Here is a 23552-nt window from a genome sequence, read left to right as displayed (position 1 = left end):
GACTCTATTTTGGGCTTTGTTCGGGCTCCTGTTCGAGCCGGTCCTGAGCCGCGCTAATGACAAACCGAGCCCAGTCCGAAAAATAAATGGGTTTTACATTTAAACTCAAACCCAGTCCTAACCTTAGAACTTACCCTTATTCTAGTGTCCTTGGATTGGGCTCAAGAGGCATGTCTAACCCCCTCCATCCCCTCTGGACAGCGAACTCGAACCAGACTAGTTACAATTGGATTGATTTCGGATTGGATCTAAAAGTGCGCCAATCATAAGATTCCGATTAGAATTTGGTCAGCCGGATTTCCAGTGTGAACATCTTTGAGATGAGAATTAATCTCGCCGATCGGACGGACCAGCAAGAGAGAAAAAGAGCCCGTGATAAACTCGAACACCCGCAATGGTCTCAATTATAGCCAGCGAAACCCTGCTCAAATTGTACCAAAAAAAAAAAACCTGCTCTAAACCCCAAATACTCTCGCCGATATGTAATCCCTTCGGCCATCTTTTGGACCCCCTCTACTCCTTCGCCCTTCCGCTCCTTCGTCTATTCGGTCACCTAGGGTTAGGGTTTGCTCTTCGGAGGAATCATGCTCGTCTACCAGGATCTTCTCACAGGTAGTTCGCCGATCCGCCTGTCATCTTTTGTCTCCGTTGACCCTCTTTCGATTAAGCCCCGGATCCTAGGGAAAGATGCGACCTTGCAGGCTGTAGCATTAAATCAAACAATTTTATTAGTTATTCTGTGTTCTTTTTTTTGATCTGCTGTAAAGCTGTCATATTTTGGTGATTATCTGTATTTGGTCATCTTTCCTTTTTTAATTTTGGGATTTAATCTGTTTAACTGACCCCTTTTCAATTGGGGATTTTGCGATAATGAAGGTTCCTTGTGAGATGGGCTATTTTAGATGGTATGTGACCAATGATAGGGACTTTTTGCCTGCTTTGTGGCTATTTTAATTCATACTTTGAGCTGTTTTTGCTGCTGTTGTATATGGATTTGGTTTTTTGGCATAAAAATTTATCGTCTCTTAAAAGGAATAGAATGTTTTGCAAGAGTATGATTTTTCTGATAATTATGCGATGTTCATGCAGCTAGGGGTTATTTCTCCTCTTGTTCTGATTAAGGTGGAGCTGACATGAGGATAGGAGATGGATGAAGTAAATATTAGAATAAAATACTAAAACTATTTATCTTTATGGGAGCATCAGGTCCTCCAATTAAAAAAGTGGCTATTTACAACATTGATAGAGTTGAGAGAAGGCAGGGAGGGTAGGACTGGAATGAGAGATCAAGGTGGAAAGTGATTACTTTGTGATCTACTTCCAATCCGCTATCAGGGGATTGCAGGTCGACGGTTATTTCATCTTTCTGTAAGCCATGATTTGGACCCCTGCCCTGGAGATTTAGTGCTTCAATTTGTTGCCATTAAACCAGGCCATCTAGATGCGCTGTAATAATTTTCAGAACAACATGTCAAAGTATGGAATTATGCTTTATAAAGTACTAAAGTTCTTGGATGGATTTGGACTTGTTAGTCAACAAAAATAGGCAGAGCCATACTGGAGTATCATCCATATAAAGGGGGTTGAACAGTAGTTTGACAGGATTATAGATGCTAACTTGCTTGTTCTTCTGCCTTCTTCCACCTTCCATCTCTATCCTTACAAACACCATTACAGCTGCTAGTTTTTTCCTCCTCCTAGTTAAACTGCTAATACCTTACATCACATAATATGGCATATATGAAGATCCATGTTTATATGGATAGTGTATGAAGCTGTTGGTACTAAGTGACTAGGGCATTGTAGTCTAAATTCTTTCCACCAGAACTTTTTATTTCCTTTAACTAGCTATGTAGGATGCCTGTGTGAAAGAAGATACTTTTTTTATGAGGCTGAAGATTGATCTATTGACTTACACCATTTAATACTCAAAGATGATAAAAATATACTGATTGAAAATTGAACTTAGAGAGCCATGAGATTATAGTGCGAAAAGACTATGCTGTATTCCAACATTTCAGAGGATCCACAACAACAATGAAGGAGAATTTTGTAGATGCTTGCTTAGATTTACGGGGACCCAACTTGGAAAGGTGAATCTAACAGAAGTTGAGGAAGATATGTTGGAAATAATTTTTGCATCTGTAACTGGTGATCTCTTTTTCGAGTGAAAGAAATTGGTCAGTGTGGACTGTCTTGTTCCAAAAAATCCAATTGTTGCTCTGTGCTTAACTATCTGAAATTGTCTCACGTATAAATCTTGATTACATACTGTAGGGACATTCGTTCCCTCTGTTGGTATGAGGGATGCCGGTGTAAGGGATCCTAAGGGCAATCAACTAACTTAACATGTTCTTATTTGAGAAAGTTTGCTTTATTGATGCACAGTTTTGTACACACTGTCACCATGTGGTTGTCTTTAAACAATATTGTGGTATTTTCACATCTGGATAGCTTGAATAAGCAATTTCGCTTGAACTTTCATTTTTGCATCTTGGACTTGGAGGTACTGAAGGATGCATTATGGAAGTATTCATTGAAAAAAACTATTTTTTTCATTTTTTCTGTTTGTTTTTCAATTTTGCGGAGCCATTAGTTCATAATACCAAAGTGTTAATATTGACTCTGGGAAGTCATGTCTTCCCCTTGGCTTTATATATGCCTTTAAGAATGAACAAGTCCCTAATATTAAATTATCATGAGTGACACTCTGCAGCTACTCAAATGACGTGATTTTAGCTGATTGCTGTAAATGGAACATTTTGATACATTATAAATTACAAAGCTGCCTTTCTAAAAGGCTGAATTCTTGTTTAGTTAAAGTTCTAAATGCCGACGTCTCTAAATGCTCTCCATTTGTCTTGTGTGTTCCTAAAAATCGCTCCTGGTTTTTTGGTGTAAGCCTTGCTGAGTTTCAGCAAGACCCTTAAATGACTTCCATCTATGTGCACACGAAAATTAAGAATGCCTTTTAATTGAGTCAACCAAACAAATATCAACATGCTTGACATTCATCCATGGATGCCTTTGATACAAAGGAAAGAATCTAAGATAAAATGCATGCAAACATTGTTGAAGATCTCTGGACAGTTAGGTAACACTAAGGGGCAAGCACATGGGTTCAACATATATGGAGGCATTAATGGGCATGACATAAAAATTCATAAGCATTTTAAAATATAGAAGAGCTAGGATGTCAGAATCTCATGGTTGTACTAAATTTTAATTTGTTAAGCTCTTGTTTGTCTAGTTTGGAGTCCAGGGTTACTGAATAGTTAAATGATGAGCACCTTCTCCATACTTATCTCGCATGCCTATTGATCTTGGACCTGTATAGGTCATTAACTTTCAAAAAGACAAAAAAGTATCACTTTTCAGTTCCCACTGCACCTCAATATTCACTGACATAAAGTATGAAAGGTATTGATTAGAAACGGTAATGTGTATGGCCCGTGAGTTTTTCTTTGTTCGTCAGGGATCAACTGATTCTGAAACTTTGACATCCTGGCTCTCCTATCAGCAGAATGTTTCTCTTTTCTCATCCAACTACCATAGTCATATCTCGATAACTCCTGTTAGTTGTTGTTTGTCGAGAACCTTGATGTTGGTATGGATTCTCTGTAGCTAAATGAATAACTGTATATTTGAGCTTGACCATTTTCTTCCTAATGCCTGTCCTAAGGATACTGCTGAGGTCTATTTTGAGGCTTAGGCCATGTAAAATTACTTTTCTATGTAAATAATGGTATATTTGTTTTATAGATTCATATCTGTGTTTTTAAGATTATGATTTCCCAGTTTTGATCCCCATGTCACCTGTTAATAGAAATAATTGTGTTTAATGCAATTCAGGCGATGAGCTTTTGTCGGACTCATTTCCCTACCAGGAAATAGAGAATGGTATGCTGTGGGAAGTTGAAGGAAAGGTCAGTGTTGTTGGCCATATATTTGCCAGTATAAGTTTTTTAATTATCCATATTGTGAAATTTAATTGTTTGTCATGTGTTCTTTGTTTTCCTTGTGCGTGTATTTGTCTCCATAAGTACTCTGCATTTATGCATGATACATTGTGGATGTGTGTGATTCATGGATTTTTGATGTCTGAAGTTTTTCAAAACCCTATATATTGGTGGGTGCTATTTGCAGGATAAAAATTAATATCTAAATTGTTGCTGATCCTCCAACTCTGTTGAAGAAGTTTTAATATCTTTTTTCTGAGCAAGAAGAAATTTTAATATCAAATATGAAACTTTCTGAAGTTGAAAACTGTCATTGCATTTGATAACCTAGAAATAAAATTCATCTGGCATTACTTGACAGTGGGTTGTTCAAGGAGCAGTTTCTGTCAACATTGGTGCAAACCCTTCTGCCGAAGGTGGTGAAGACGACGAAGGAGTTGATGACCAGGCTGTTAAGGTGGTCGATATTGTGGACACTTTTAGGCTTCAGGTCAGTGCTCCTCTTTTTGGTTGAAATTATTTGTTCAGTTTTAGTCTTGAGATATGTATGTCAAATATATTATATTGTCTCATTTAATTTTACAGGAGCAACCGGCATTCGATAAGAAACAATTTGTGACCTTCATGAAGCGATATATCAAAAATTTGACTCCTAAATTGGATGCCGAGAAGCAGGAGCTATTTAAGAAACACATTGAGGGAGCTACCAAGTTCTTACTTTCAAAGCTTCGTGACCTGCAATTGTAAGTGTTTTGATGAACAAGTGGTTGACATTTTTTTTAAAGAATTTACTCATATATTATATATGGAAAAAGCTTCACTGGTCCACTCCCTTTTCCTGCTCAGAATTCCAGCGCGTGGTGATTGGACTGGTACATGGGGCCTACTGTCACCCGCATGACCCCTGTGTACGGCACCAATTCCCAGCTGCCCTAAGAGACTGGTCCACTGAGCTGAGAAGGGAGTGTGTTGGGAAGCAGCAATCATTATACATTTATATATAGGGATCTATCAGTTATTTTATTTAGTAATTATTTACTGTCTTATTACTATTGAACTGGGTACGATAAAGCTATATTTTGTTTGCTTTTTTCGGTTCTGTTCTATGAACTACTGTTACCAACTTACCATAACTATCTGGCCTTTTCCCTACTATTTGGGGGTCGGCCTTCTATGCAATAAAGTGCTATTTAGTATAGTTCTGCCATGATAGCATACGTTGTTTTCCTTGCAAATTGAATCTATGTTTCTTTACCGCATTCTATTCATCATAGTTTAAATTTAAAATGATATTTCCCAATGCACTGTAGCTAGATGGGTACTCAGAAATATTCATTTAAAATGCCATGGGATGACACCATCCTGGTTTTTTCGAAGCGTTCCAAGCCCTGGGACGGTGGATATCTCGTTCCATCTGAGTCCATTTCCCGACTCATCCCGCTCCTGACACTCATGATAGTGCCCTTTGCTGGGATGGTGGAATGCACCCCATTCCTCCAGTTGGCGCCGGGTAAATCCTGGTTGAAGAGCTCAAGATCCATGTGGATTTATCATTATGCACTATTTCTAGGTTCCATCATCTTGCACTAGTTAGATGACTACAAAGGTTTGGTAACCTCTCCCTTGGGTTCTGTCATCTGCAGGCGCTACGAAACTTTGATTGATTGACTAAATTACACGTGAAAATTTAGGGCATCTTACTATTTATTGATGTTGTTATTGTAGCTCAACTTGCTATATTGTGTTCATCTGGCTGTCTTCTCACATGGATTGTTATTTTGGCAGTTATGTAGGTGAGAGCATGCACGATGATGGCTGCTTGGTCTTTGCATACTACAAAGATGGTGCCACTGATCCAACATTCTTATATTTTGCCTATGGGTTGAAGGAGGTCAAATGCTAAGACTTACCCAACTCCTGATGAGGATTTACTGTAACTTCAGCTTATTTATCATTTACCTGTTTTGTTTTGAGTGAGACCTAGAAGCAATGCCTTTCCTTTTAATATGATTAGAGTATTTGGATTTTGCTTTGGGATATTTAGTTGGAACATTTGGTGATATTGATTTGATTGAGAAATAATTACTATTTAGTTTATTAATTTCTTTCCTGTCAGAATTTTTTTGTTGAATTGCCCAGATTCAACAAACCACAAATGGCCTGGTCTTGTATCTCATGTCTGAGACATGAGATTATAGGGATATGCAGTTAAAGTTTGGATGGTCGAAAGCATGTGATCGTGTAGGGGCAGTGATGCATCAATATCTGCTACAGTGACAGTAAATAGATTCAAGTTATCAGTGACTAAGCAGCTACTTATGCTTTTTTTAAATCATTTTTTATTTTTTTTAATACTCCTCTGCTTGCTGACCTTTAACTTTTAGCTGAAGTGAAGCATGATGATGCTTGACCATTGGATCCATTAGTAATATATTGGTTTGGACTGGAACGGTGAAGGCTTTCCTGATATTTATCCCGTGCTCAATTTATCAGGACCTGCAATTGGGATTGATATGAGTTAATTGCTGTGTCCATTGTGGTTTACAAAAATATTAAAGTATCAGTTGGATTGCTTTGTTTACGGGGCATAAGAATGCTCGAGGCCCTGTGCACACGAACAGTTTCTCCTGCTTCAAGGAACCTTCTTCCAAACATTGGGGCAACCAACAAGAACATTTTTCCAACATAGCACCAGAGTTCCCCAGCAAGTATGATGTTACAGTTTCTCCTGCTGCAGGGAATCTTTTTCAGCACCAGAGTTCGGGAAAGATTAAGAACAAAAGATAAAGCTAGATATTGCTATATTCAGTTCATAAACACTGCTCAATACACAACAAAGAACAGAAGCAACTATAAGATATATGGACTGGTAGTACGAAAGTAACTTGCTATTATGCAAGAATTTTATTGGATATATACACTGATGGAGACTGCATCTCCTGCTTGTCAACTAAATCATTTAACCCTTTGACTTGGGTTTCTTCACTATCATCACAGTGCAAGGAGCATGATGAGTGCAGTAATCACTCACGCTACCCAAAACTGCCCTGCAAAAGTTCAAGGGCAATCCGACGTTAGCTGCTGTGTAAAACAGACTGAAAAGAATAGGCATGCATGGATCATTTTCTACTTTGTCTCCTTTTAACTTGATCTACCACAAAAATGTAGTTAATAGAATCTTGTATTGAGGATATTTTGTTTAGGTATGAGGTAACAATCAAGGTGTTTGTTGTTAGAGTGATGCTACAATCTTTTCAGATAAATCTGAGCAGCCAGAAGTGTCGATCGCCAAATCTTCTCTCTTCCAAAAGATTGGACTTCACATGTTTATCAGAAAATCAATTGGTTCCTATTTTCTCAAAGCTGGAGCTCTAGCAATTCTCTTGAGGCACTTTTGGTGCCTTTCTTTTTACCTGTTTTGATCTTCTCTCTTTCTGGGATGTTGTGATCTTCATTCTCTTAAGGAATTTCGGCTTCAGCTCATTTCCTCTCAGAAAGAATATTTTGCTCAGATAGGTCCATGATCATTCGCTTGTTGATACCACATTATATATAGAACTGTCAAGTATGATCAGCTTTTGTCATTTGCAGTTTAAAGCACTTCATAAAAATTAACATTTTTGTTCTCCTGAATCAAAATTTCATATTTTACACTTGCTGAATTTTATTAAGGTTTGACACAATTATTAAAAGATAACAATAATATAGTTTGCCAGTCCTAATAATAAAGGTTGTCAACATGAAGTCAAACAATACAAACCAGAGTCATTTCAGGACTTTGAGTAAACAAAATGGGAGACCCTCTATCCTTTTGCCCTGTCAATCTGGGCAAGTTTCTGAAATTCCATCACTCTTCACCCAATTGGCAGTATACTTCCAACTCCTGGAAAAACCATCATTTCTGTACTCTGTACCACCAAAATCAACCATCAAACAGTAAGTGATAGTGGTGTCTGTTTTCTGGTATCTTTGCCTAAACCCCAACACACAGAAAAAAAATCCTATCCATAGCATATCCACTTTGTAATTCAGTGTTGTTTAGGATTTCAAAAATTAGACCCTCCTTACATCACACGGCTCGCCTCTTTCACCTGATACCTATCCTCAGTTGTTGAAGGTTTGTCACATGCAAGGATGGACCTCAAATTAACCAGCAAGACAGGATTTAGGCTAGCAGGGGACTTGAAACTTATACCGAGTCTGAACCAAGCTGAGGTCATTGTTAGTTTTGGAAGTATGAAAGGAAAAGGTCGTCAAAGCCTCCTCACCCTGCCATCTCCAGATCTCTAACATTCCTGTACCTATATCTCTTTATATAAGTCACAGTATGTCAGATTTGTAAATGATATAGGTGCTGATTGATGAAAAAAGGACACAGTTATATGTTAAAAAATGTGCAAGGAGAGGCTTAGAATAAAAGCCTAAAAATCACCAGGGTGGAAACACATCTATGTAAATGAAATTGCAAATGAGAACCAACATAGATTGCTGGCCAAGAGACAGCACAGAGAACCAATTTCGTTATTTGGATACAATGTACAAAAGGGTAAAATGGTAGACAAAATCATAGTTAAAAGATCTAAAGGTATATGGATAAGAAGAGATGCATCTTGTATATTATATGACTAGCACATGCCTTGGTTCAAATTCTATGGAATAGAATAGCACCAGCACTGCTGAATATTTGAATGCGGGACAATGAAAACGATACAAGCTGATAAAAAATGCAGCAAAAATTGTAGATATTAATGATAGTTACTAAGATTTGCAAACTTGGTATTGGGTACCATACCGGTATGTTACCAGGTAGTTCTAAAATAGCGAAATTTGGGCATCCTTATACATCACATGTATATTAAACAATCAAAAAATGCTCATGTTCATTGAAGTTCTGAAATAGTGAAATTGCTTGGTTGTCTCACATAATAAGTGGTTATTATAATTTTCTTTGTACAAAAGTTATGCCCACTTAGATATGTCGCTGGCATTGCCATAAATTTGTTCACATATCCTGCCAAGTAACACAGGATACAGAGTACAAGTTCCCCCATGATTTGTTGTAGATGGTGATATAGCTTTAATTTTTTATTTTTGAATTGTCAACATAATTCTTTGCTTCTCATGGTGATTTAATAACTACTTGTGCGAATACAAGACAACTAAATGAAACGATGCAGATTAAAAAGTAATAATACTACTTGGCCAGGTTGACATTTCGCGACCTACTGAGTTGCACAAGTAATATTGATACCTATTGAGCTCATAAAAGTCATAACAAAAGCAAAGAAATTATAAACAAAGTCGAAAGATGATATCTAGACCATCAATCGGAGAAATGATCAAACAATATCCGGTCTCCTTTCCAGTTGCCACACATCTCCCATCTACTTTTTTTAGGATTATGAAGTCCAGCCTTATTTGAAACTCTTCTGACTTGATACACTTAGACATCAGCCAAACATTCATAGAAATGAATATATCAAATTGATTTAAGAACATTTAGATTTAGAAGATCCCTATTTATCAAGTTAAACTAAATCCTAGTGCTAAAGTGTTGTTAGATCCTGAAAAATTAAAACTACCTTGGAATTTAAGTTATTAAGTTTAATAAATAGCCGATTAATTAGAGAACACTCTAAATAAATGCTGTTATTGTAAAATCTTAATCTTAGAATGCATCCCACACAGAATGCAATTATTAGTGTCATGACATGGTCAGAACTCAAGAAACCAGAAACAGCTAGATACTTCTGCTTTTCCCAAGTAGCTCATCTATCATAACAATCATATAACACTTCAGGAATTTCAATAAGTAGACTTCTAGGATCCTTGCATCATGAACTTCGAATTGGCAAATGAATGGCACTGAAAAAATATGACATTTCTGAGACTTTCCGCAAAATCTACATAAAAGAATTTAATGAAAGAATCCTACCTTTTTATTGCTCCATAACCATGGCTGCCCAGAACCAACATATCAGCATGGTGCTTTTCTACTGCCTCACAGAGAACATACCTTGCATCTCCTTCGACCACCTCAACCAGTGGGCTCAGCTGCAGTCAGGGCATACAAATATGGAAACTCCAAGATTTCTCAATATACAAAACAAGAACATGTCACTTTAGGGGAATAAATAATTTTATGTTCTTTAAGACAAGGGTTTACGGCCCCTTTAATTTTATTGTTAACATTCAGATAAAGCTCTAGGCACAGGACAGCAAATGTTGGGCTTTATTCTTTGAATATTTCATGCATTTTATTGCTTACTCAGTGTCATAGTTGACAACAATTAAGTTTATCTAAATTTGGAGGGGAAGAAAGGTACACATACACCACAACAGCCCATGCTAAACCTGAAGTAGCACTTAATAACTTTCATACAAGGGGGTCCATGTGGAAATAGTCATAAAATGTCTGTACATGTGCTGATTTGTGCCAAAGCCAAGTCAAGCCACATTAAGTTCTGCTTCAATTGGGTCCTTGTGTATTAGCTCGGGCTTAGTGTGGAGCCTATACTTTAAAGCCTACTTCTACATTTGAATTTTGTTTTCTGTGTTGTCCCTACTTAAAATGAATGGAGCTTCATGTTAAAAAAGGTTATGTAAAGAAGATGAAGAACAAGAAGAAGATAAAGAGTATGATGCTCCCCTAAAAGAAACTAGAAAGTAGGTTCCGCTATAAACTTCAAGTTCATGGAAACTGAATATTCTTTGGTTTTTTGACAAAGATAAGGCTAGCCTATTCACTTTCATCGATTCATTGAGAGAATGAATAAAATACATTAGGAAATTAAGAATGAGGATCGAAAACTGGAAGAATAAAGTAAATAAATAAGAAGGAAAATTGGAACGACAACTCAGAGAACTGAGCATTGTCTTATGTGAATTAAAGAGCTTCCATAACTAGGATTTACAACAGGTGTATAGAACTAAAGAGTTTATTTCCCCATAGCTAACTTTCTCCAACTTCCCCCTCTTATTTCGAGAGGCAAGAAGTCGAGATCATGCAGTGGGGCGCGACGCATGCATCAAGAGGGTTTATCTCTGTCATATTCCCTGCTTAGAACTCTAGCATACTAGATTTCAGCTCAAGATGTTTAGGGAAAAACTTGACCAAAATCACCTCAGTTCGAGTGCCAGCAGCTAAGGCCTCGACCTATATAATCTAAACATGTGACAAATGGATGTTTGAATACTGTCCTAAAAGAACTTATTGTTCAAGGAAAATATATTACTTATTCATTGAGCAATGAAACTAAAAACTTGAGAGTACCAACTAGTACAGTTGGTATAGTCTTTAGGGGCAATCACTTCGATTCATTAATGAAGGCGTATGAACAGAGGTTTCAACTCTCAAGTCTCGACGATAATTACGGCAACATGCAACATCAAGTTGCTCAATGCGGAGAAATGTTATATTCCAGTATTTAGTTTTCTAGGATTACTTTGGTGCATTGATATTCTCCATACCGCCCCTGTCAGTACCTGTTCATTTCTATATGATCATTTTGGACTACATGCTTGCATTGGTTGGTAGTTCAAAAAATTTTACGGGGGAACACAATCGCCAACATTGAAAATGAAGCACAAACTATCTCAAGAAACCCCTTCCCCAGTTTCTAATTCAATATAATTTGTCTTCAAGACTCAAGCCTCTTAGATAAATCAAATCCCCAGGAGGAGGATGAACAAAAAAATTAAGCAATCAAATTGCAAATCATTTGCTCCAAGAAAATCTAGTACTCAAACATCAAGCTCTAAAGATTACCGATTTGGCCTCGCAGACCTCCCTAGCCTTCTCCACGACCCTCGCCGCGCTCTTCCTCAGGTCGGCATCCACAAACGGCAGTACATCCACAGCCCCTGCACACCAAAGAAACGATTTTTTATCGAAGATTAATAACAACCCCCACCGCCAGAGCAACAAAACCCGAAACCCTAGCAAAGAATAAGGTTCGGGGAGGAGTACCGGGCGCCCCGACGGCGAGGACGGAGGAGGGGGTGGGCTTGGTGTGGACGATAACGAGCCTAAAGGGCGCGCTCGGGCCGCGAAGCTTGGCGGAAAAGAAGTGCTCAAGGGTCCACTCCAGAGCGTAGTAGCTGTGCTCGCTATCGTCGATCCCCATCACCATGACCATCTTTTCCTCCGCCGCCTCCTCATTCGCCGCCGCTGCCATCTCTCCGAGAGGAAAGCCCGGGAATAATCCGACACGCCCCGCGGTCGGATAGCGTCACGACGCCGCTTAAAGAAAATGACCGTACAGATCTTTGCATAAAATTTCTCGATCTGCCGTTCGTGTTTAAAATATTTCTATTTATTTGATGGTAGATTTGAGTAGTCGCTTAGAGATTTTTATGAGGATGTCAGGATGTTGGAATATATAGGCTTTCGTATGGGAGGCGGTGATACGGATAACGAGCAGCACGGAACGATGATTGCTAAGACGTGGGATCGGAGGTTGACATCATCAGCTGTCCAGTTCAAACAGCGTATCTGCATAGCAACTATTCAGCACGTGTGTCACCATGTGGGCCTATTTAAAATATATTTTTTTCCTGAATTTTTTTCTAAAAATTTAAATTTATGTAAATATTTTCTTAAGATTTATATTTATTTCTGCATCCTTATAAAATACTATTTTTGCACAAATACTTCTAATATAATGGTTTTTCTAACACCATTAATAAAAAAAATAAATATTTTTCCACATGGTGCACATCATACAGATTCGTGTTTAGAGTCCTGCCTGTAAAATTTGTTTCTTTCCAAATATCTAAAAAAAAATATATTTTTACATGAATATCCCTCTTAAATACCAAATTTTGTATGAATACTTACATATATACCCTCGCAAAACACTTGTTTTGCTATTCTATTTTTTTTTAATCCTTATTTTTGCCTGTATACCCGCACTAATGCCGTTAAAAAATTAATGATTTCAAATTAAAATAACAAAAATACTCCTAATGAACAGATGTGCAAAAAGAAATATTTATATAACGATCATGATGGGGAATAAAAAATAGTTTCAAATTTTTATTTTATTTTTAATTAATCATTGATTATAATTCAGCTAAAACTTTGTGATTCCTATATATCCTGGAATCATTATGGAGTTGCAATATGAAACATAGGAAACAAAAATCTAATGATGAAAGTCTCTATGATTCATTCCTTGTACTACAACCTCGTTTTTGTATTTTCATATAGTCACCACAAAGCCATTATGTGGTCTCTTTATGAAATAAAGGAAAGGAAATTTTAGATGAGTCTATGTTCACTTCATTACTACAACAAAACTCAAAACTCATGCATGTTTACCATAGGACCATTTGGCGACCATTGCATAGAACATAACAATTGAAATTTTATATTTGGTCTCTCTATAGTTCATAAATTATACAAAAAAAATATGTTTCTATACGGTGAACACAAAAAAGAAATATGGGATTACTATATGAAATAAAATAATAAAATTTAATGATAGGTTCCTCTGCAATTCAATAATTACATTAAAATCTATGAAATAGGGAAAATGAAAAATGGTAGCTGATGACTTGGTTAGTTGGTTATAATAAAACCTAGATTTTGTACTTTCATATAGAGTGACCAGTATTCTGTCGCCACTACACAAAACATGGAAAACTAGGTCGGATAATTGGTCACTTTGTACTTTATTAATTATAATAAAATCTAGATTTCTTATTTTCATATAATAACCAAAAAAACATTATATGCTCACCATATCAAACTAGGGGTAGGATGGCTTGGCTCGAATTTCAAATAGGGTTGGGCATGCCTGAGATCTCGAACTTGAGATCAGGTTCAGATTATAAAGCCTAAATAAATTTGGCCCAGACCAAATTTTCGATTTAAATCCTGACTCGGCCCAGCCTGGCCCTAAACCGCGCAAAATCCAACCTACTTGGACTCATAGATGCAATTTCAAAAATTAGAAATATAAATTATAAGAATCATATATGGCATGATAAGCTAATAAAACCGAATTTCGAGAATGAGAGTAACACTAGGATGCACCCATTGGACCATACACAAAATTTCTCCTCCCACTTTCCACAAGATGATGGGTCTACTTAGCCAGCAACATTTGAAAAATAAAAAAATAAAAACTTTTTGCGTGACTAGATATTTTTCTATGGCATTTTGACTTAAAATTGAAATCAAAGAGCAAAGACTAAGTTAAAGCAAGAATGCTGGCCATATTTAGTTGTACACAATTGGATTGAAAGTTTCCCGTTTTCAACATTATTATTATGATACAATGTATCGTTCCTAGGGGTGGCAATTAGGTCGGGTCAGGCATAAACAGGTCGGGTCAAATACAGGCCGGGCCAGAAAACTATAAATCTGAATCCGACCTGTTTATTAAACGGGTCAGGAATTACAAACCTGAACCTGACCTGTTTATTAAACAGGTAACCCGACCCGACCCGTTTAACCTGTTTAATAAACATGTAACCTGTTTACCCAATCCGACCCGACCTGTTTAACCTGTTTGCCCAACCTGACCCGTTTAACCTGTTTAAACCTGTTTAATCTGTCCAACCCAACCTGTTTAACCTGCCCAACTCGACCTGTTTAGACCTGTTTAGACCCGTTTAACCTGTTTAGACCCGTTTAACCTGTTTAACCCGTTTAACCCGTTTAACCTGTTTAACCCGTTTAACCTGCCCAACAGTTAAATGGGTTAAACGGTTTAAACGGGTCAGACATCTAAAATCCGTATCCGACCCAATTAATAAACAGGTTAAACGGGTCGACCTGTTTACGATCCGAATCTGTTTAGGCCAAATCCAAATCTGTTTATGGCAGGTCGAACACGGATCGAATTGACGGGTCGGGTCATATTTTGCCACCCCTAATCGTTCCTTCAGTAACGCATCAGCCCTGCAAGAGCATCAAAGAAGTTCTGATATTCTTTCTAGCAAAATGTTTTCCCACTGAGACCCAAGACCCCTGAGTGCTAATGGATTTGTCAAGCCATCAAATCGCAATTATGCGCTTGGCTGTTCTTTGGACGTGACAGGTGCATGAGACCAAATTGTAAAGGCTTCCACCCGGGGACTAAATTTAAAGCATTCTACCGTCCATTATATAGGATTTGCCTCCAAGTTATCCCACTTGCCAGCAGACCTGGTCACGATTCGGTTTTAACTAAAAAATCGGATCGAAATCAAACCGAAAAAAATCGGATCGAAACCGAAACCGAAACAGTATCTTACGGTTCTTAGCCGAATCGGAACCTTGAAGAATACGGTTCGGTTAAGATTTCAGATTTGATGGAACCGAAACCGGAACCGAAACCGAACCGGAGCCGGAACCGAAACCGGAACCGACGGTTCGGTTCCGGTTCTAACTGAAAAAAAGACTATGTTACCCATCCTAACAACTAAAAAACGGCTAATTTGAGGAGTATTTTGGGAAACGACTATTTTACCCCTCCTAACAATTAAAAAATGGCTAGTTTGAGGGGCATTTGGGAAAACAAAAATTATCCCCAACACTATATATACATCTCCAAATCAATTTTTTCACCACACCACTCAATCTTCTAATCTCTCTCTCAATTTTCGACTCTCTCAATTATTCAATCTATTCCAATTCTCTACACATTTCATAACCTTCCCATATTTTAATTTTTCCCAATCCAATTATCAAAAATGTCTTCCTCCCGCTTAAATAAAGGCAAGGAAATATATGTTCCAAACCCAAATTCTTGGGATCCAAATTACCGACCATCTTCTATTGATGAGTAAATAATAAAATGAGGTACAAATTATCATTTTTTATTAATTACACAATCTATTTGTATTTAAATTTTTTTTCAAATTAATTATACAATCTATTTTTTTTCAAAATTTTATAACCGGAACCGTCTAGAATCGGAATCGGAACCGGCGGTTCTAGAGCCGGAACCGAACCGACTATTTTCGGTTCCGGTTAAGGTTTTAGGTTTTTGTGGAACCGGAACTGGCGGTTCTATAACCGGAATCGGCGGTTCCGAAACCGTGGTCAGATCTACTTGCCAATGGATTCGGTCACAACTTTTGATGTTACCCGTTCAACGGACATGATGCATTCCACCAAAAAAAATTCATCCTTAATTTGCAGCCTTTCTTTAATAAAGAAGCACACGCGATTTTTCTGATACCTTTACTTACGTAGATAGAGGCTGGTGGCAGACCAAAGTTAGTGGATGCTCGTGATGGACGGCCCATGCCATTTGGCTTTCCAAAAGAGCCACCTTTTTCCACGGAATTGGAACCACAGATCCTAAGAAACTACTTCCACTGCATTATTTTTCTAATCAAAATTCCAGCTAATAAGACTTTTTTGCTTTTTTTTCAAATTATTTAAATATTTTTATAGTGTTAGACTAAAAATTCCGTAGAAATTGGATCAGTTGGTTCATCCATCTTCTAAACCTACGTCAGATCCTAACCTTTAGATTGTAGAAAGAAAATAAAGATCTGTATGATTTTTTTCTGCAAAATTTGAGCTGGGTGGTATTTAATTTATATAGGGCCATATTTAAATGAAAAGTTCAATCCGTAAATTATATAAAAATTTCTATCTAATTTTATAGAATATTAAAACAAATTTTTAGTTTAACTTTATCTAACCTTAGATGCTCACATTACTAGCCAATGATACCACCATAGAACAAGAGAAAGGCAAAGATCATATTCACCGCCTTGAATTCAGATTTCGAGGAGAGTGGCTTAGCTGCGATAAATAATTAAGTGATGATTACGAGCTAGCTCAGTCATCCTGGAGGGTGACTCGACCACAGTCATCAGTTAAATCCAGAAGGGTCCGAGAGGTGCTGGCGGCGACTATCTATTGCTTCGAGACATCTGGATAATGATGAAGGATGATGAGGCCTTTCAAATGAAGCATGTATTCTGTGAAACCAATGAAACTTCAGATTGGATAGCCGCCCATGTGACCAACCATTCGGATAATATCTTATGAGCTGAAAATGGAAAGCTGCCTCGAGCACTCCGAGATATTTTGTTTTCTGATTTTATTGGATGTATTCGTATTCGTCGGGTACGGATTACCAATTCTAGTAAAAAAAAAAAATTATGCGGTGATGGCAGAAATTGTTTAGAACGGAAAATGATGACAAATCCATTCAAGAAATGTGGTTGGTTCTGATTGGGTAAGTCAAAAAAAAATACAAAGTAAGATTTATATATATATATATAATTAAAAAAGAAAGCAAGAGAAAAACCTTCCATGCATAGAAATTTAGTTGTGGGGTGGAGATTCTGCTGCCCCGAACCTGGGGGCAGGGCATCCATGCAGAACCTTCATGCACTCGTTTCTTGGGAGACCTCAGCCCGCACCCTGCAAGCATCGCACTGCATTGCATGTGCAGCCCACACACTGTGTGCCCAAGGAGTGTGTGGCGTTGGGTGCACGCAAAAGTTGGTGCATGGACAATTTACCCAAAAAAAAAGGTTGGTGCATGGGTACGATCACAAGCCACAGGTCACGACAGTGCCTGATCCGAGACAGCTGAATCAAACGGAGTTGGATGGCTTGATTTGAAAGGCGTGCCGCGTGAAGGACACGGCTTGACCTGTGACGTCGGTCGGTGGAGACCACTCGACGAGTTTTCGGGAAAACTATCGCAAAGCGCGAAGCTTGCAGTGACGGCTTCCACACGTGATCTCGTGATTCTTTTCGTGTTTGGTGGTGGTTACGTTCACGAGATACTTTAAATATGGTTGGGCCCTTTTTAACGGTGCACACGGAGATGGCACGGCAGCCGTCCGATGAGATAAAGATGGGCACTCCGTCCGTCCACCTTCGTGGATTGGAGACCATGAATGCTCCTCCTATACGTCTACCATTTGAAGATAAAAGCTTGTGATTGGTTAGGTACTCATTGGACAATCTATTAAACGAAATTGAAATATAGTAGTATTCAATGTTAGATATTGCCATAGAGTCAATAACCAGAAGCATGCAACCAACCAGTTTCTGGCATTCACATGTAGCTCTGTAATCAAGGATGTAATAGCTTGCAACCCTCTAACATCTGATTCCTTGCCTTCTTAAGAGACACACACACACACACACACACACACACACACACACACACACATATATATATATATATGCACACACATGCAAATACGTGTGCGCGAGCACGCATATATATATATATATATATATATATATATATATATGTAGAGAGAGAGAGAAAGAAAGAAAGAGTATATCTAGAAATCTAGATTCTCTAAATTCAATTTGAGAAAAGAAACAAGTGTTATTCACTACTTGGATAATGTCTAATTAAGTTGCGTCCTGAAAATATGTTCAATAGAAAGTACATCACTAAAAAATATAATTGCAAAAATATTGCTAGTCATCTATCATCAGCCATCATCAATAGAATTGGAAAATTTTCTTAAAATATTAAATTTAATTAATATGGTTAAATTATTCATCAAATTCGAGAATAACACTTATGATATTTATAAATCAATAGCTATGAGCAAAATCTTCTCCAACCTAGAGTATGTGTTGACACCCATTTATAGCAGACTTGAAGCCATTGTTCTAGTGTTGATAAAATTAGTACTAGTTAATGATTTTATGATCTTGAGTTGGAATTCCTAGAAGAGGTTGATTATGAAATTTATAATATCTTGGATGCTTGAAGCCTTAAAAATTTTCAATAAGAGCACGAGCTATAACGATTAAGGCCCTGTTTGGGGGAGCTTTTGGAGGGCCAAAAAGCACTTTCTGGTCCTCCAAAAGTACTTTTGGGGGGGAAGTGATGCAGCACCAGTGTGGGGAAAGAGGAGAAGAAGGAAGAACAAGAGAGGGAAAAGGAAGAAGAGGTTGTAGAGACGCAGGAAGAATAGAGGAGGAGAGGAGAAAAAGAGAAAAAAGAACGTAGGGGGAAAGAAATTCCAAATCACTTCATTAAACCCTAATCATGAAAATAGTTCCCTATATATAGGGCCCAAATACACAACTTGCATAAACCCCCTTACACAACAATAAATCCTAATAAGCCCACAAATAACACAAATAAACCACAAATAAGCCCTAAAATGCAAATAAACTCAGAAATAAAATAAACCACAAATAAATCCCTAAATGCAAATAAATGCGTCTGGCTCAATCCGGAGGCTCAGGATCATCTGGATGAAGGGCTCTGATGTCCCCATCAACTCCTCCCGGGTGAAAAAAACTCGACCCCGTCGAGTACAAGTCTGGCCGGCTGTCGTACTGCTCCAGAAGATCGGGGTCAAGGCGCTGCAACTGTGCTCTGGAAATCCACGTCACATCAGACTTTGGTCGACCTTTCCACCGAACAAGGTAACGTTGGTAACTACCATTCCTGGTTGAAATAACCTGCTCATCCAATATATGTTCTATTTGTTCTCTGCGTGCATGAGATTTGGAAGGTGGTGGCTCAACAGCAGGTAAGAGGTCAGGGTGTCCAACATGGGTAGGTATATCAATAAAGGGGTCAGAAGGCATGAATATTAACTTTTTGTATGGGATTAAATCTTCAATATTAAATGTCGCACTAATCCCATAGTCATCAGGAAGATCCACAACATATGCATTCGAACTGGTTTTCTTTAAGATTTTGAACTGTTCTGCACTACAAATTTGCAATTTCTTAAACGTTTCCGAAGAAAGTCGTTCAAACCTAATTCTTATCATGACGTAATCTCTTTCACTTAACTCATTATAACGTCTAGTTAAATCAGCAAGGGATTTATATTTTAAGTTATTAAAGTGACTACAGTTGCTGATTTCTTGATGCAATGAATGTGGATGTGATGCAATTGATTGTGCAGACTCAACGACTCTATACTGATAAGACATGAAAAACAGGTCTATGGGTTGCTTAGGTTTGTAATCAAGCACCACTTCGAATGGATTCATGCCTATGGACTTATGAACCGAACTATTATATGCAAACTCAACTGTTGGTAACATTAAATTCCAGGTCCTAGCATATGCATTCGGTCTGAGCCTATGATGTGGAAGGTTGGACAGGGATGCTCCGGAAACTAGATCGATTGCGCGTTGGATATCACGCATTGGAGAAAGTGCATCCGGAAGATCATCAGGGAGTGCATCATGAAACTCCTCTAGAAGAGAAACTACTACTGGGGAATGTTCAAGGTTGGACTCTGCATGGGTATCTTTAGCTACAAGTGCCAATTCAGGTGACTTGCTCTCAATATCTGTCACTACCTCTTCCACAATAGTGATGTGAAGTGGCTTGGTTGTACTTAGATCAATAGTCTTCCTTTGGGAATCATTTTGGACAAAGTCTAATTCTGTAGGTTCGTCTTCAAAGTCTTCTTCATAGTCTTCTATATTTGGTTCATAGACTTCTTTGACATATTCGGCCTCTTGGTTCCTAACTTCTGGTTCAGTAATCGGGTAGGTCTTAGTGGAACATTGGGGCGCTATATGGCCGAATTGTTGACACCTAGAGTATTGGGTTTGGTGCCTAGGAGAGTGGGGAAGGACTACAGGTGGTACGACCAAACCGATTTTAGTTTGGGCTGTAACAGGGGTTGGCGATTTAGGGGTCCTAGAATTTTGCACGAGCTCACGGATCTCTTGTTGGAATTTCTTGTTTCCAGCCCGCATGGCAACGATCTGTTCTAAGAGAGACCTCAAAATGTCGGAATTCATGGTAGCTACAGGGGTTTTAGATTGATTGAGATAGTGCTCCATATCACTACAGGTTGGCTTGCACTGATGACACTGGGTGATGATGTGAAATGTAGTGTCACTAATGAAACCCTTATAAGTATGATGCAGGACCAGATTTGATGCAGGACAACCTACTAATGCAATCTATTATGATTTCAGAAATCAGCAAGTCTTCACAATAATAGCTTAAATTTAAATGTTGCTGATTTTTACTTCGGTTATTCAGAATTAAGGATTAAGATTATTCAATTTAAGAAATTAGATTGCAATCAAGTAGTACAGTTGTTCTGATCCTAAATCAATATGATCGAATAATGTTGAGAAACGTCCTGTTACTAGGGTGTGCTAATTTAATGTCAAGATTTAAAGGGTAATAGGACGGGTTCGGAAGTGAGAGGTTCAATGTTCTGAATTATAACAGCAATATAAGTTTTCAAAATGTGGCTATCATGCAAGAGAACTAGAACATAATTAAATGAACAAGCCAGAAAAAGTAGAAACCTATCACCTGTGGCGGATGCAGTCAACCAGAATCGTCTGCTCGTGGAGTCTCGGACACGAAGTTGGCGCCGGGCAGAGCTAGCTGGAGTTATGGACCTGCATCTACAGCACAAGGCTTCCGGGGCTGTTGAAATGGGCTGAAGAACAATCTGGTTTGGGCCTGAGATCGGACTTGCAGCCGCTTGGGCTTGGGCCGCGCTCAATTGATGGCGCACGGGCTTGGGCCAGTACAGAAGCAAGAGCGGCTGGGGCCTTGGTTCGTGCGGGAAAGATGGATGGCCAGGGGGGAGAGCAGATGAGGGAGGCGATGGTGATGGCCAAGGGGGAGAGCAGATGAGGGAGGCGACGGTTGGGATGGCAGCCGAAGTCGGGGAGGTGCTGTGGTGGTGCTCGGGGTGGCGGTGGCGAGGATGGCGTGGGTCCGGTGTCGTTCACGGGAGACGTCCTCGGGTCGCAGTGAAAGCGGACACGGCGGCGGCGGCGGACGAGGCTCGGTGGAGACGGAGCCCGGCGGAGGTGGCGCAACAGAGATGGAGCGGCAGAGAGAAGGCTGCCGCGAAAGATGAGCGGCGGCAGACTCGGCGAGGCGGCGGAAATGGGGTTGGCACGACGGCGGCGAGGAGGAAAGGCGGAGCGGCTGGTGGTGGCGCTGCAGGCGGAGCTCGGCGACGACGGCGAAGGGGTGGCACGACGGCGGCGAGGAGGAAAGGCGGAGCGGCCAGAGGCGGCGCTGCAGGCGGAGCTCAGCGACGGCGGCGAAGGGGACGGTGGAAACCCTAGGGTTTCCTTTTCGGCAGAACAGAGGTTGGTATTTTTTTTTTTTTTTTGAGGGGAAACACGTGCAGGTCACGTGATCCGACTTCTTTTTTTTTTTTTTTTTTTTTTTTGAGACACGTGAGATCACGTGTGTTGTTATAACCTTGGATCCGGTCGGATTCGGGTTGTCGGGCGTGAACCGCTCCGATAACCCGTTAGTTCCTCACGTGCAAGGCACGTGTATTTTTTTTTTTTTGGAATGGATCCGGGCTAGCAGAGAAACGGGTAACGGGTTTGGATCTTACCCGTTAGGTTTGTTTTCTTCAACCTCCCGATGGTTTCGGGAGAAGGCTCCGATCTTCACGGCGATGGCGGTGGCCGGGGCTCTGGGACCTATGGCGGAGGGCGGGGCCGGTCACGGGCTCCGGCCGGCGGCGCTTCCGGTGACGCGTCGGCAGTCACGGCTGCGGCTCCGTGACCTGCAGCGGGGGATGGCTGGCGTTCCCGGGTTTGCCACGGGTCGGCCGTGGGCGGCGCGGGCGAGCTGGTGGCGCTGCTGACGTTGTGCGCGGGGTGAAGGCGGCCGTGGGCGCGACGGGTGGTGGGATTTGGCTCCTCCGACGGTGGGCTCGGGCCTTCACTGGGCAGCGGCGGCGACTGATGGATCAAGTCAGAGAGACGCGAAGGAGAGTCTGGTGCAGGGGCTGTGGCTCTTTCTTCTCTCTCGGCTGCAGAACTTTTTTTTTTTTTTTTTGCTCTGGTGAAGACACAGACCGAGAGAGAGGGGGGGTCGGATGCGGATGGCTGTCGATCTGGGCCTTCACAGACTCGGCAGTGATCCTTTTTTTTTTTTTTTTCTTTGGTGAGCGGACTGACAGAGGGAAGGGGTCTGTTCTTGTTGTTGATGGTAACCGAGGGAAAGAAAAACTGTTGACGGATCGGGGCTTTGGCAATAGAAGCAAAACCGGTTGCTCTGATACCAAGTTGATGCAGCACCAGTGTGGGGAAAGAGGAGAAGAAGGAAGAACAAGAGAGGGAAAAGGAAGAAGAGGTTGTAGAGACGCAGGAAGAATAGAGGAGGAGAGGAGAAAAAGAGAAAAAAGAACGTAGGGGGAAAGAAATTCCAAATCACTTCATTAAACCCTAATCATGAAAATAGTTTCCTATATATAGGGCCCAAATACACAACTTGCATAAACCCCCTTACACAACAATAAATCCTAATAAGCCCACAAATAACACAAATAAACCACAAATAAGCCCTAAAATGCAAATAAACTCAGAAATAAAATAAACCACAAATAAATCCCTAAATGCAAATAAATGCGTCTGGCTCAATCCGGAGGCTCAGGATCATCTGGATGAAGGGCTCTGATGTCCCCATCAGGAAGCTCCAATTTGGAGTTTTCCGAAAATGCTGTTTTCAGCTTTTTCGGAAAGCTGTATTTTTGACCAAAATACTCCCATTTAAAAAAAAAAATTTCCTCCCAAAAACCTCTCTCTCACCGTCTCTTTCTCTCCCACCTAACCCCACTCCCTCTCCCCCGCCGCCGCACCCTCTCCCTCTGCCCCGCCGTCGCACCCCCTCCCTCTCCCCTGCCCCCATG

At 39.8% G+C, this 23552-nt stretch overlaps 2 protein-coding genes across 5 annotated transcripts; one reads left to right on the top strand and one right to left on the bottom strand.

Annotated features, from left to right (window-relative positions):
- Positions 1-412: 412 nt before the first annotated feature.
- LOC103707244 (translationally-controlled tumor protein homolog) lies at positions 413-6060 on the top strand. Of its 2 annotated transcripts, none has more exons than XM_008791651.6 (5): positions 413-612; positions 3853-3926; positions 4321-4449; positions 4545-4702; positions 5745-6060. In XM_008791651.6, the coding sequence occupies exons 1-5, from the start codon at positions 585-587 to the stop codon at positions 5860-5862; spliced, it is 507 nt and encodes a 168-aa protein (XP_008789873.2). In that variant the 5' UTR covers positions 413-584; the 3' UTR covers positions 5863-6060. The 2 variants fall into 2 exon arrangements, with proteins under 2 accessions (XP_008789873.2, XP_026660519.2); XM_026804718.4 differs by having other exon boundaries at positions 433-612; positions 4806-6060.
- A 669-nt stretch (positions 6061-6729) lies between these two features.
- Positions 6730-12243, bottom strand: LOC103707246 (universal stress protein PHOS34). Of its 3 annotated transcripts, XR_015974359.2 has the most exons (5): positions 11929-12243; positions 11728-11822; positions 9895-10013; positions 7373-7517; positions 6730-7006 (listed from the first exon to the last, which is right to left on the bottom strand). XR_015974359.2 is itself a non-coding variant. In XM_008791655.5 (4 exons), the coding sequence occupies exons 1-4, from the start codon at positions 12134-12136 to the stop codon at positions 6919-6921; spliced, it is 510 nt and encodes a 169-aa protein (XP_008789877.1). In that variant the 5' UTR covers positions 12137-12243; the 3' UTR covers positions 6730-6918. The 3 variants fall into 3 exon arrangements, 2 of the variants coding, with proteins under 2 accessions (XP_008789877.1, XP_008789878.1); XM_008791655.5 differs by lacking the exon at positions 7373-7517; XM_008791656.6 differs by lacking the exons at positions 6730-7006; positions 7373-7517 and adding an exon at positions 9609-9824.
- Positions 12244-23552: the final 11309 nt, after the last annotated feature.

The sequence above is a fragment of the Phoenix dactylifera genome, chromosome 17 (assembly GCF_051530095.1).
Source record: "Phoenix dactylifera cultivar Ajwa chromosome 17, Ajwa_hap1_PhDact_Kaust_v1.1, whole genome shotgun sequence".
NCBI lineage: Eukaryota > Viridiplantae > Streptophyta > Magnoliopsida > Arecales > Arecaceae > Phoenix > Phoenix dactylifera.
Note: the sequence above shows the minus strand (reverse complement) of the source record. Positions and strands in the feature narration are given on the sequence as shown.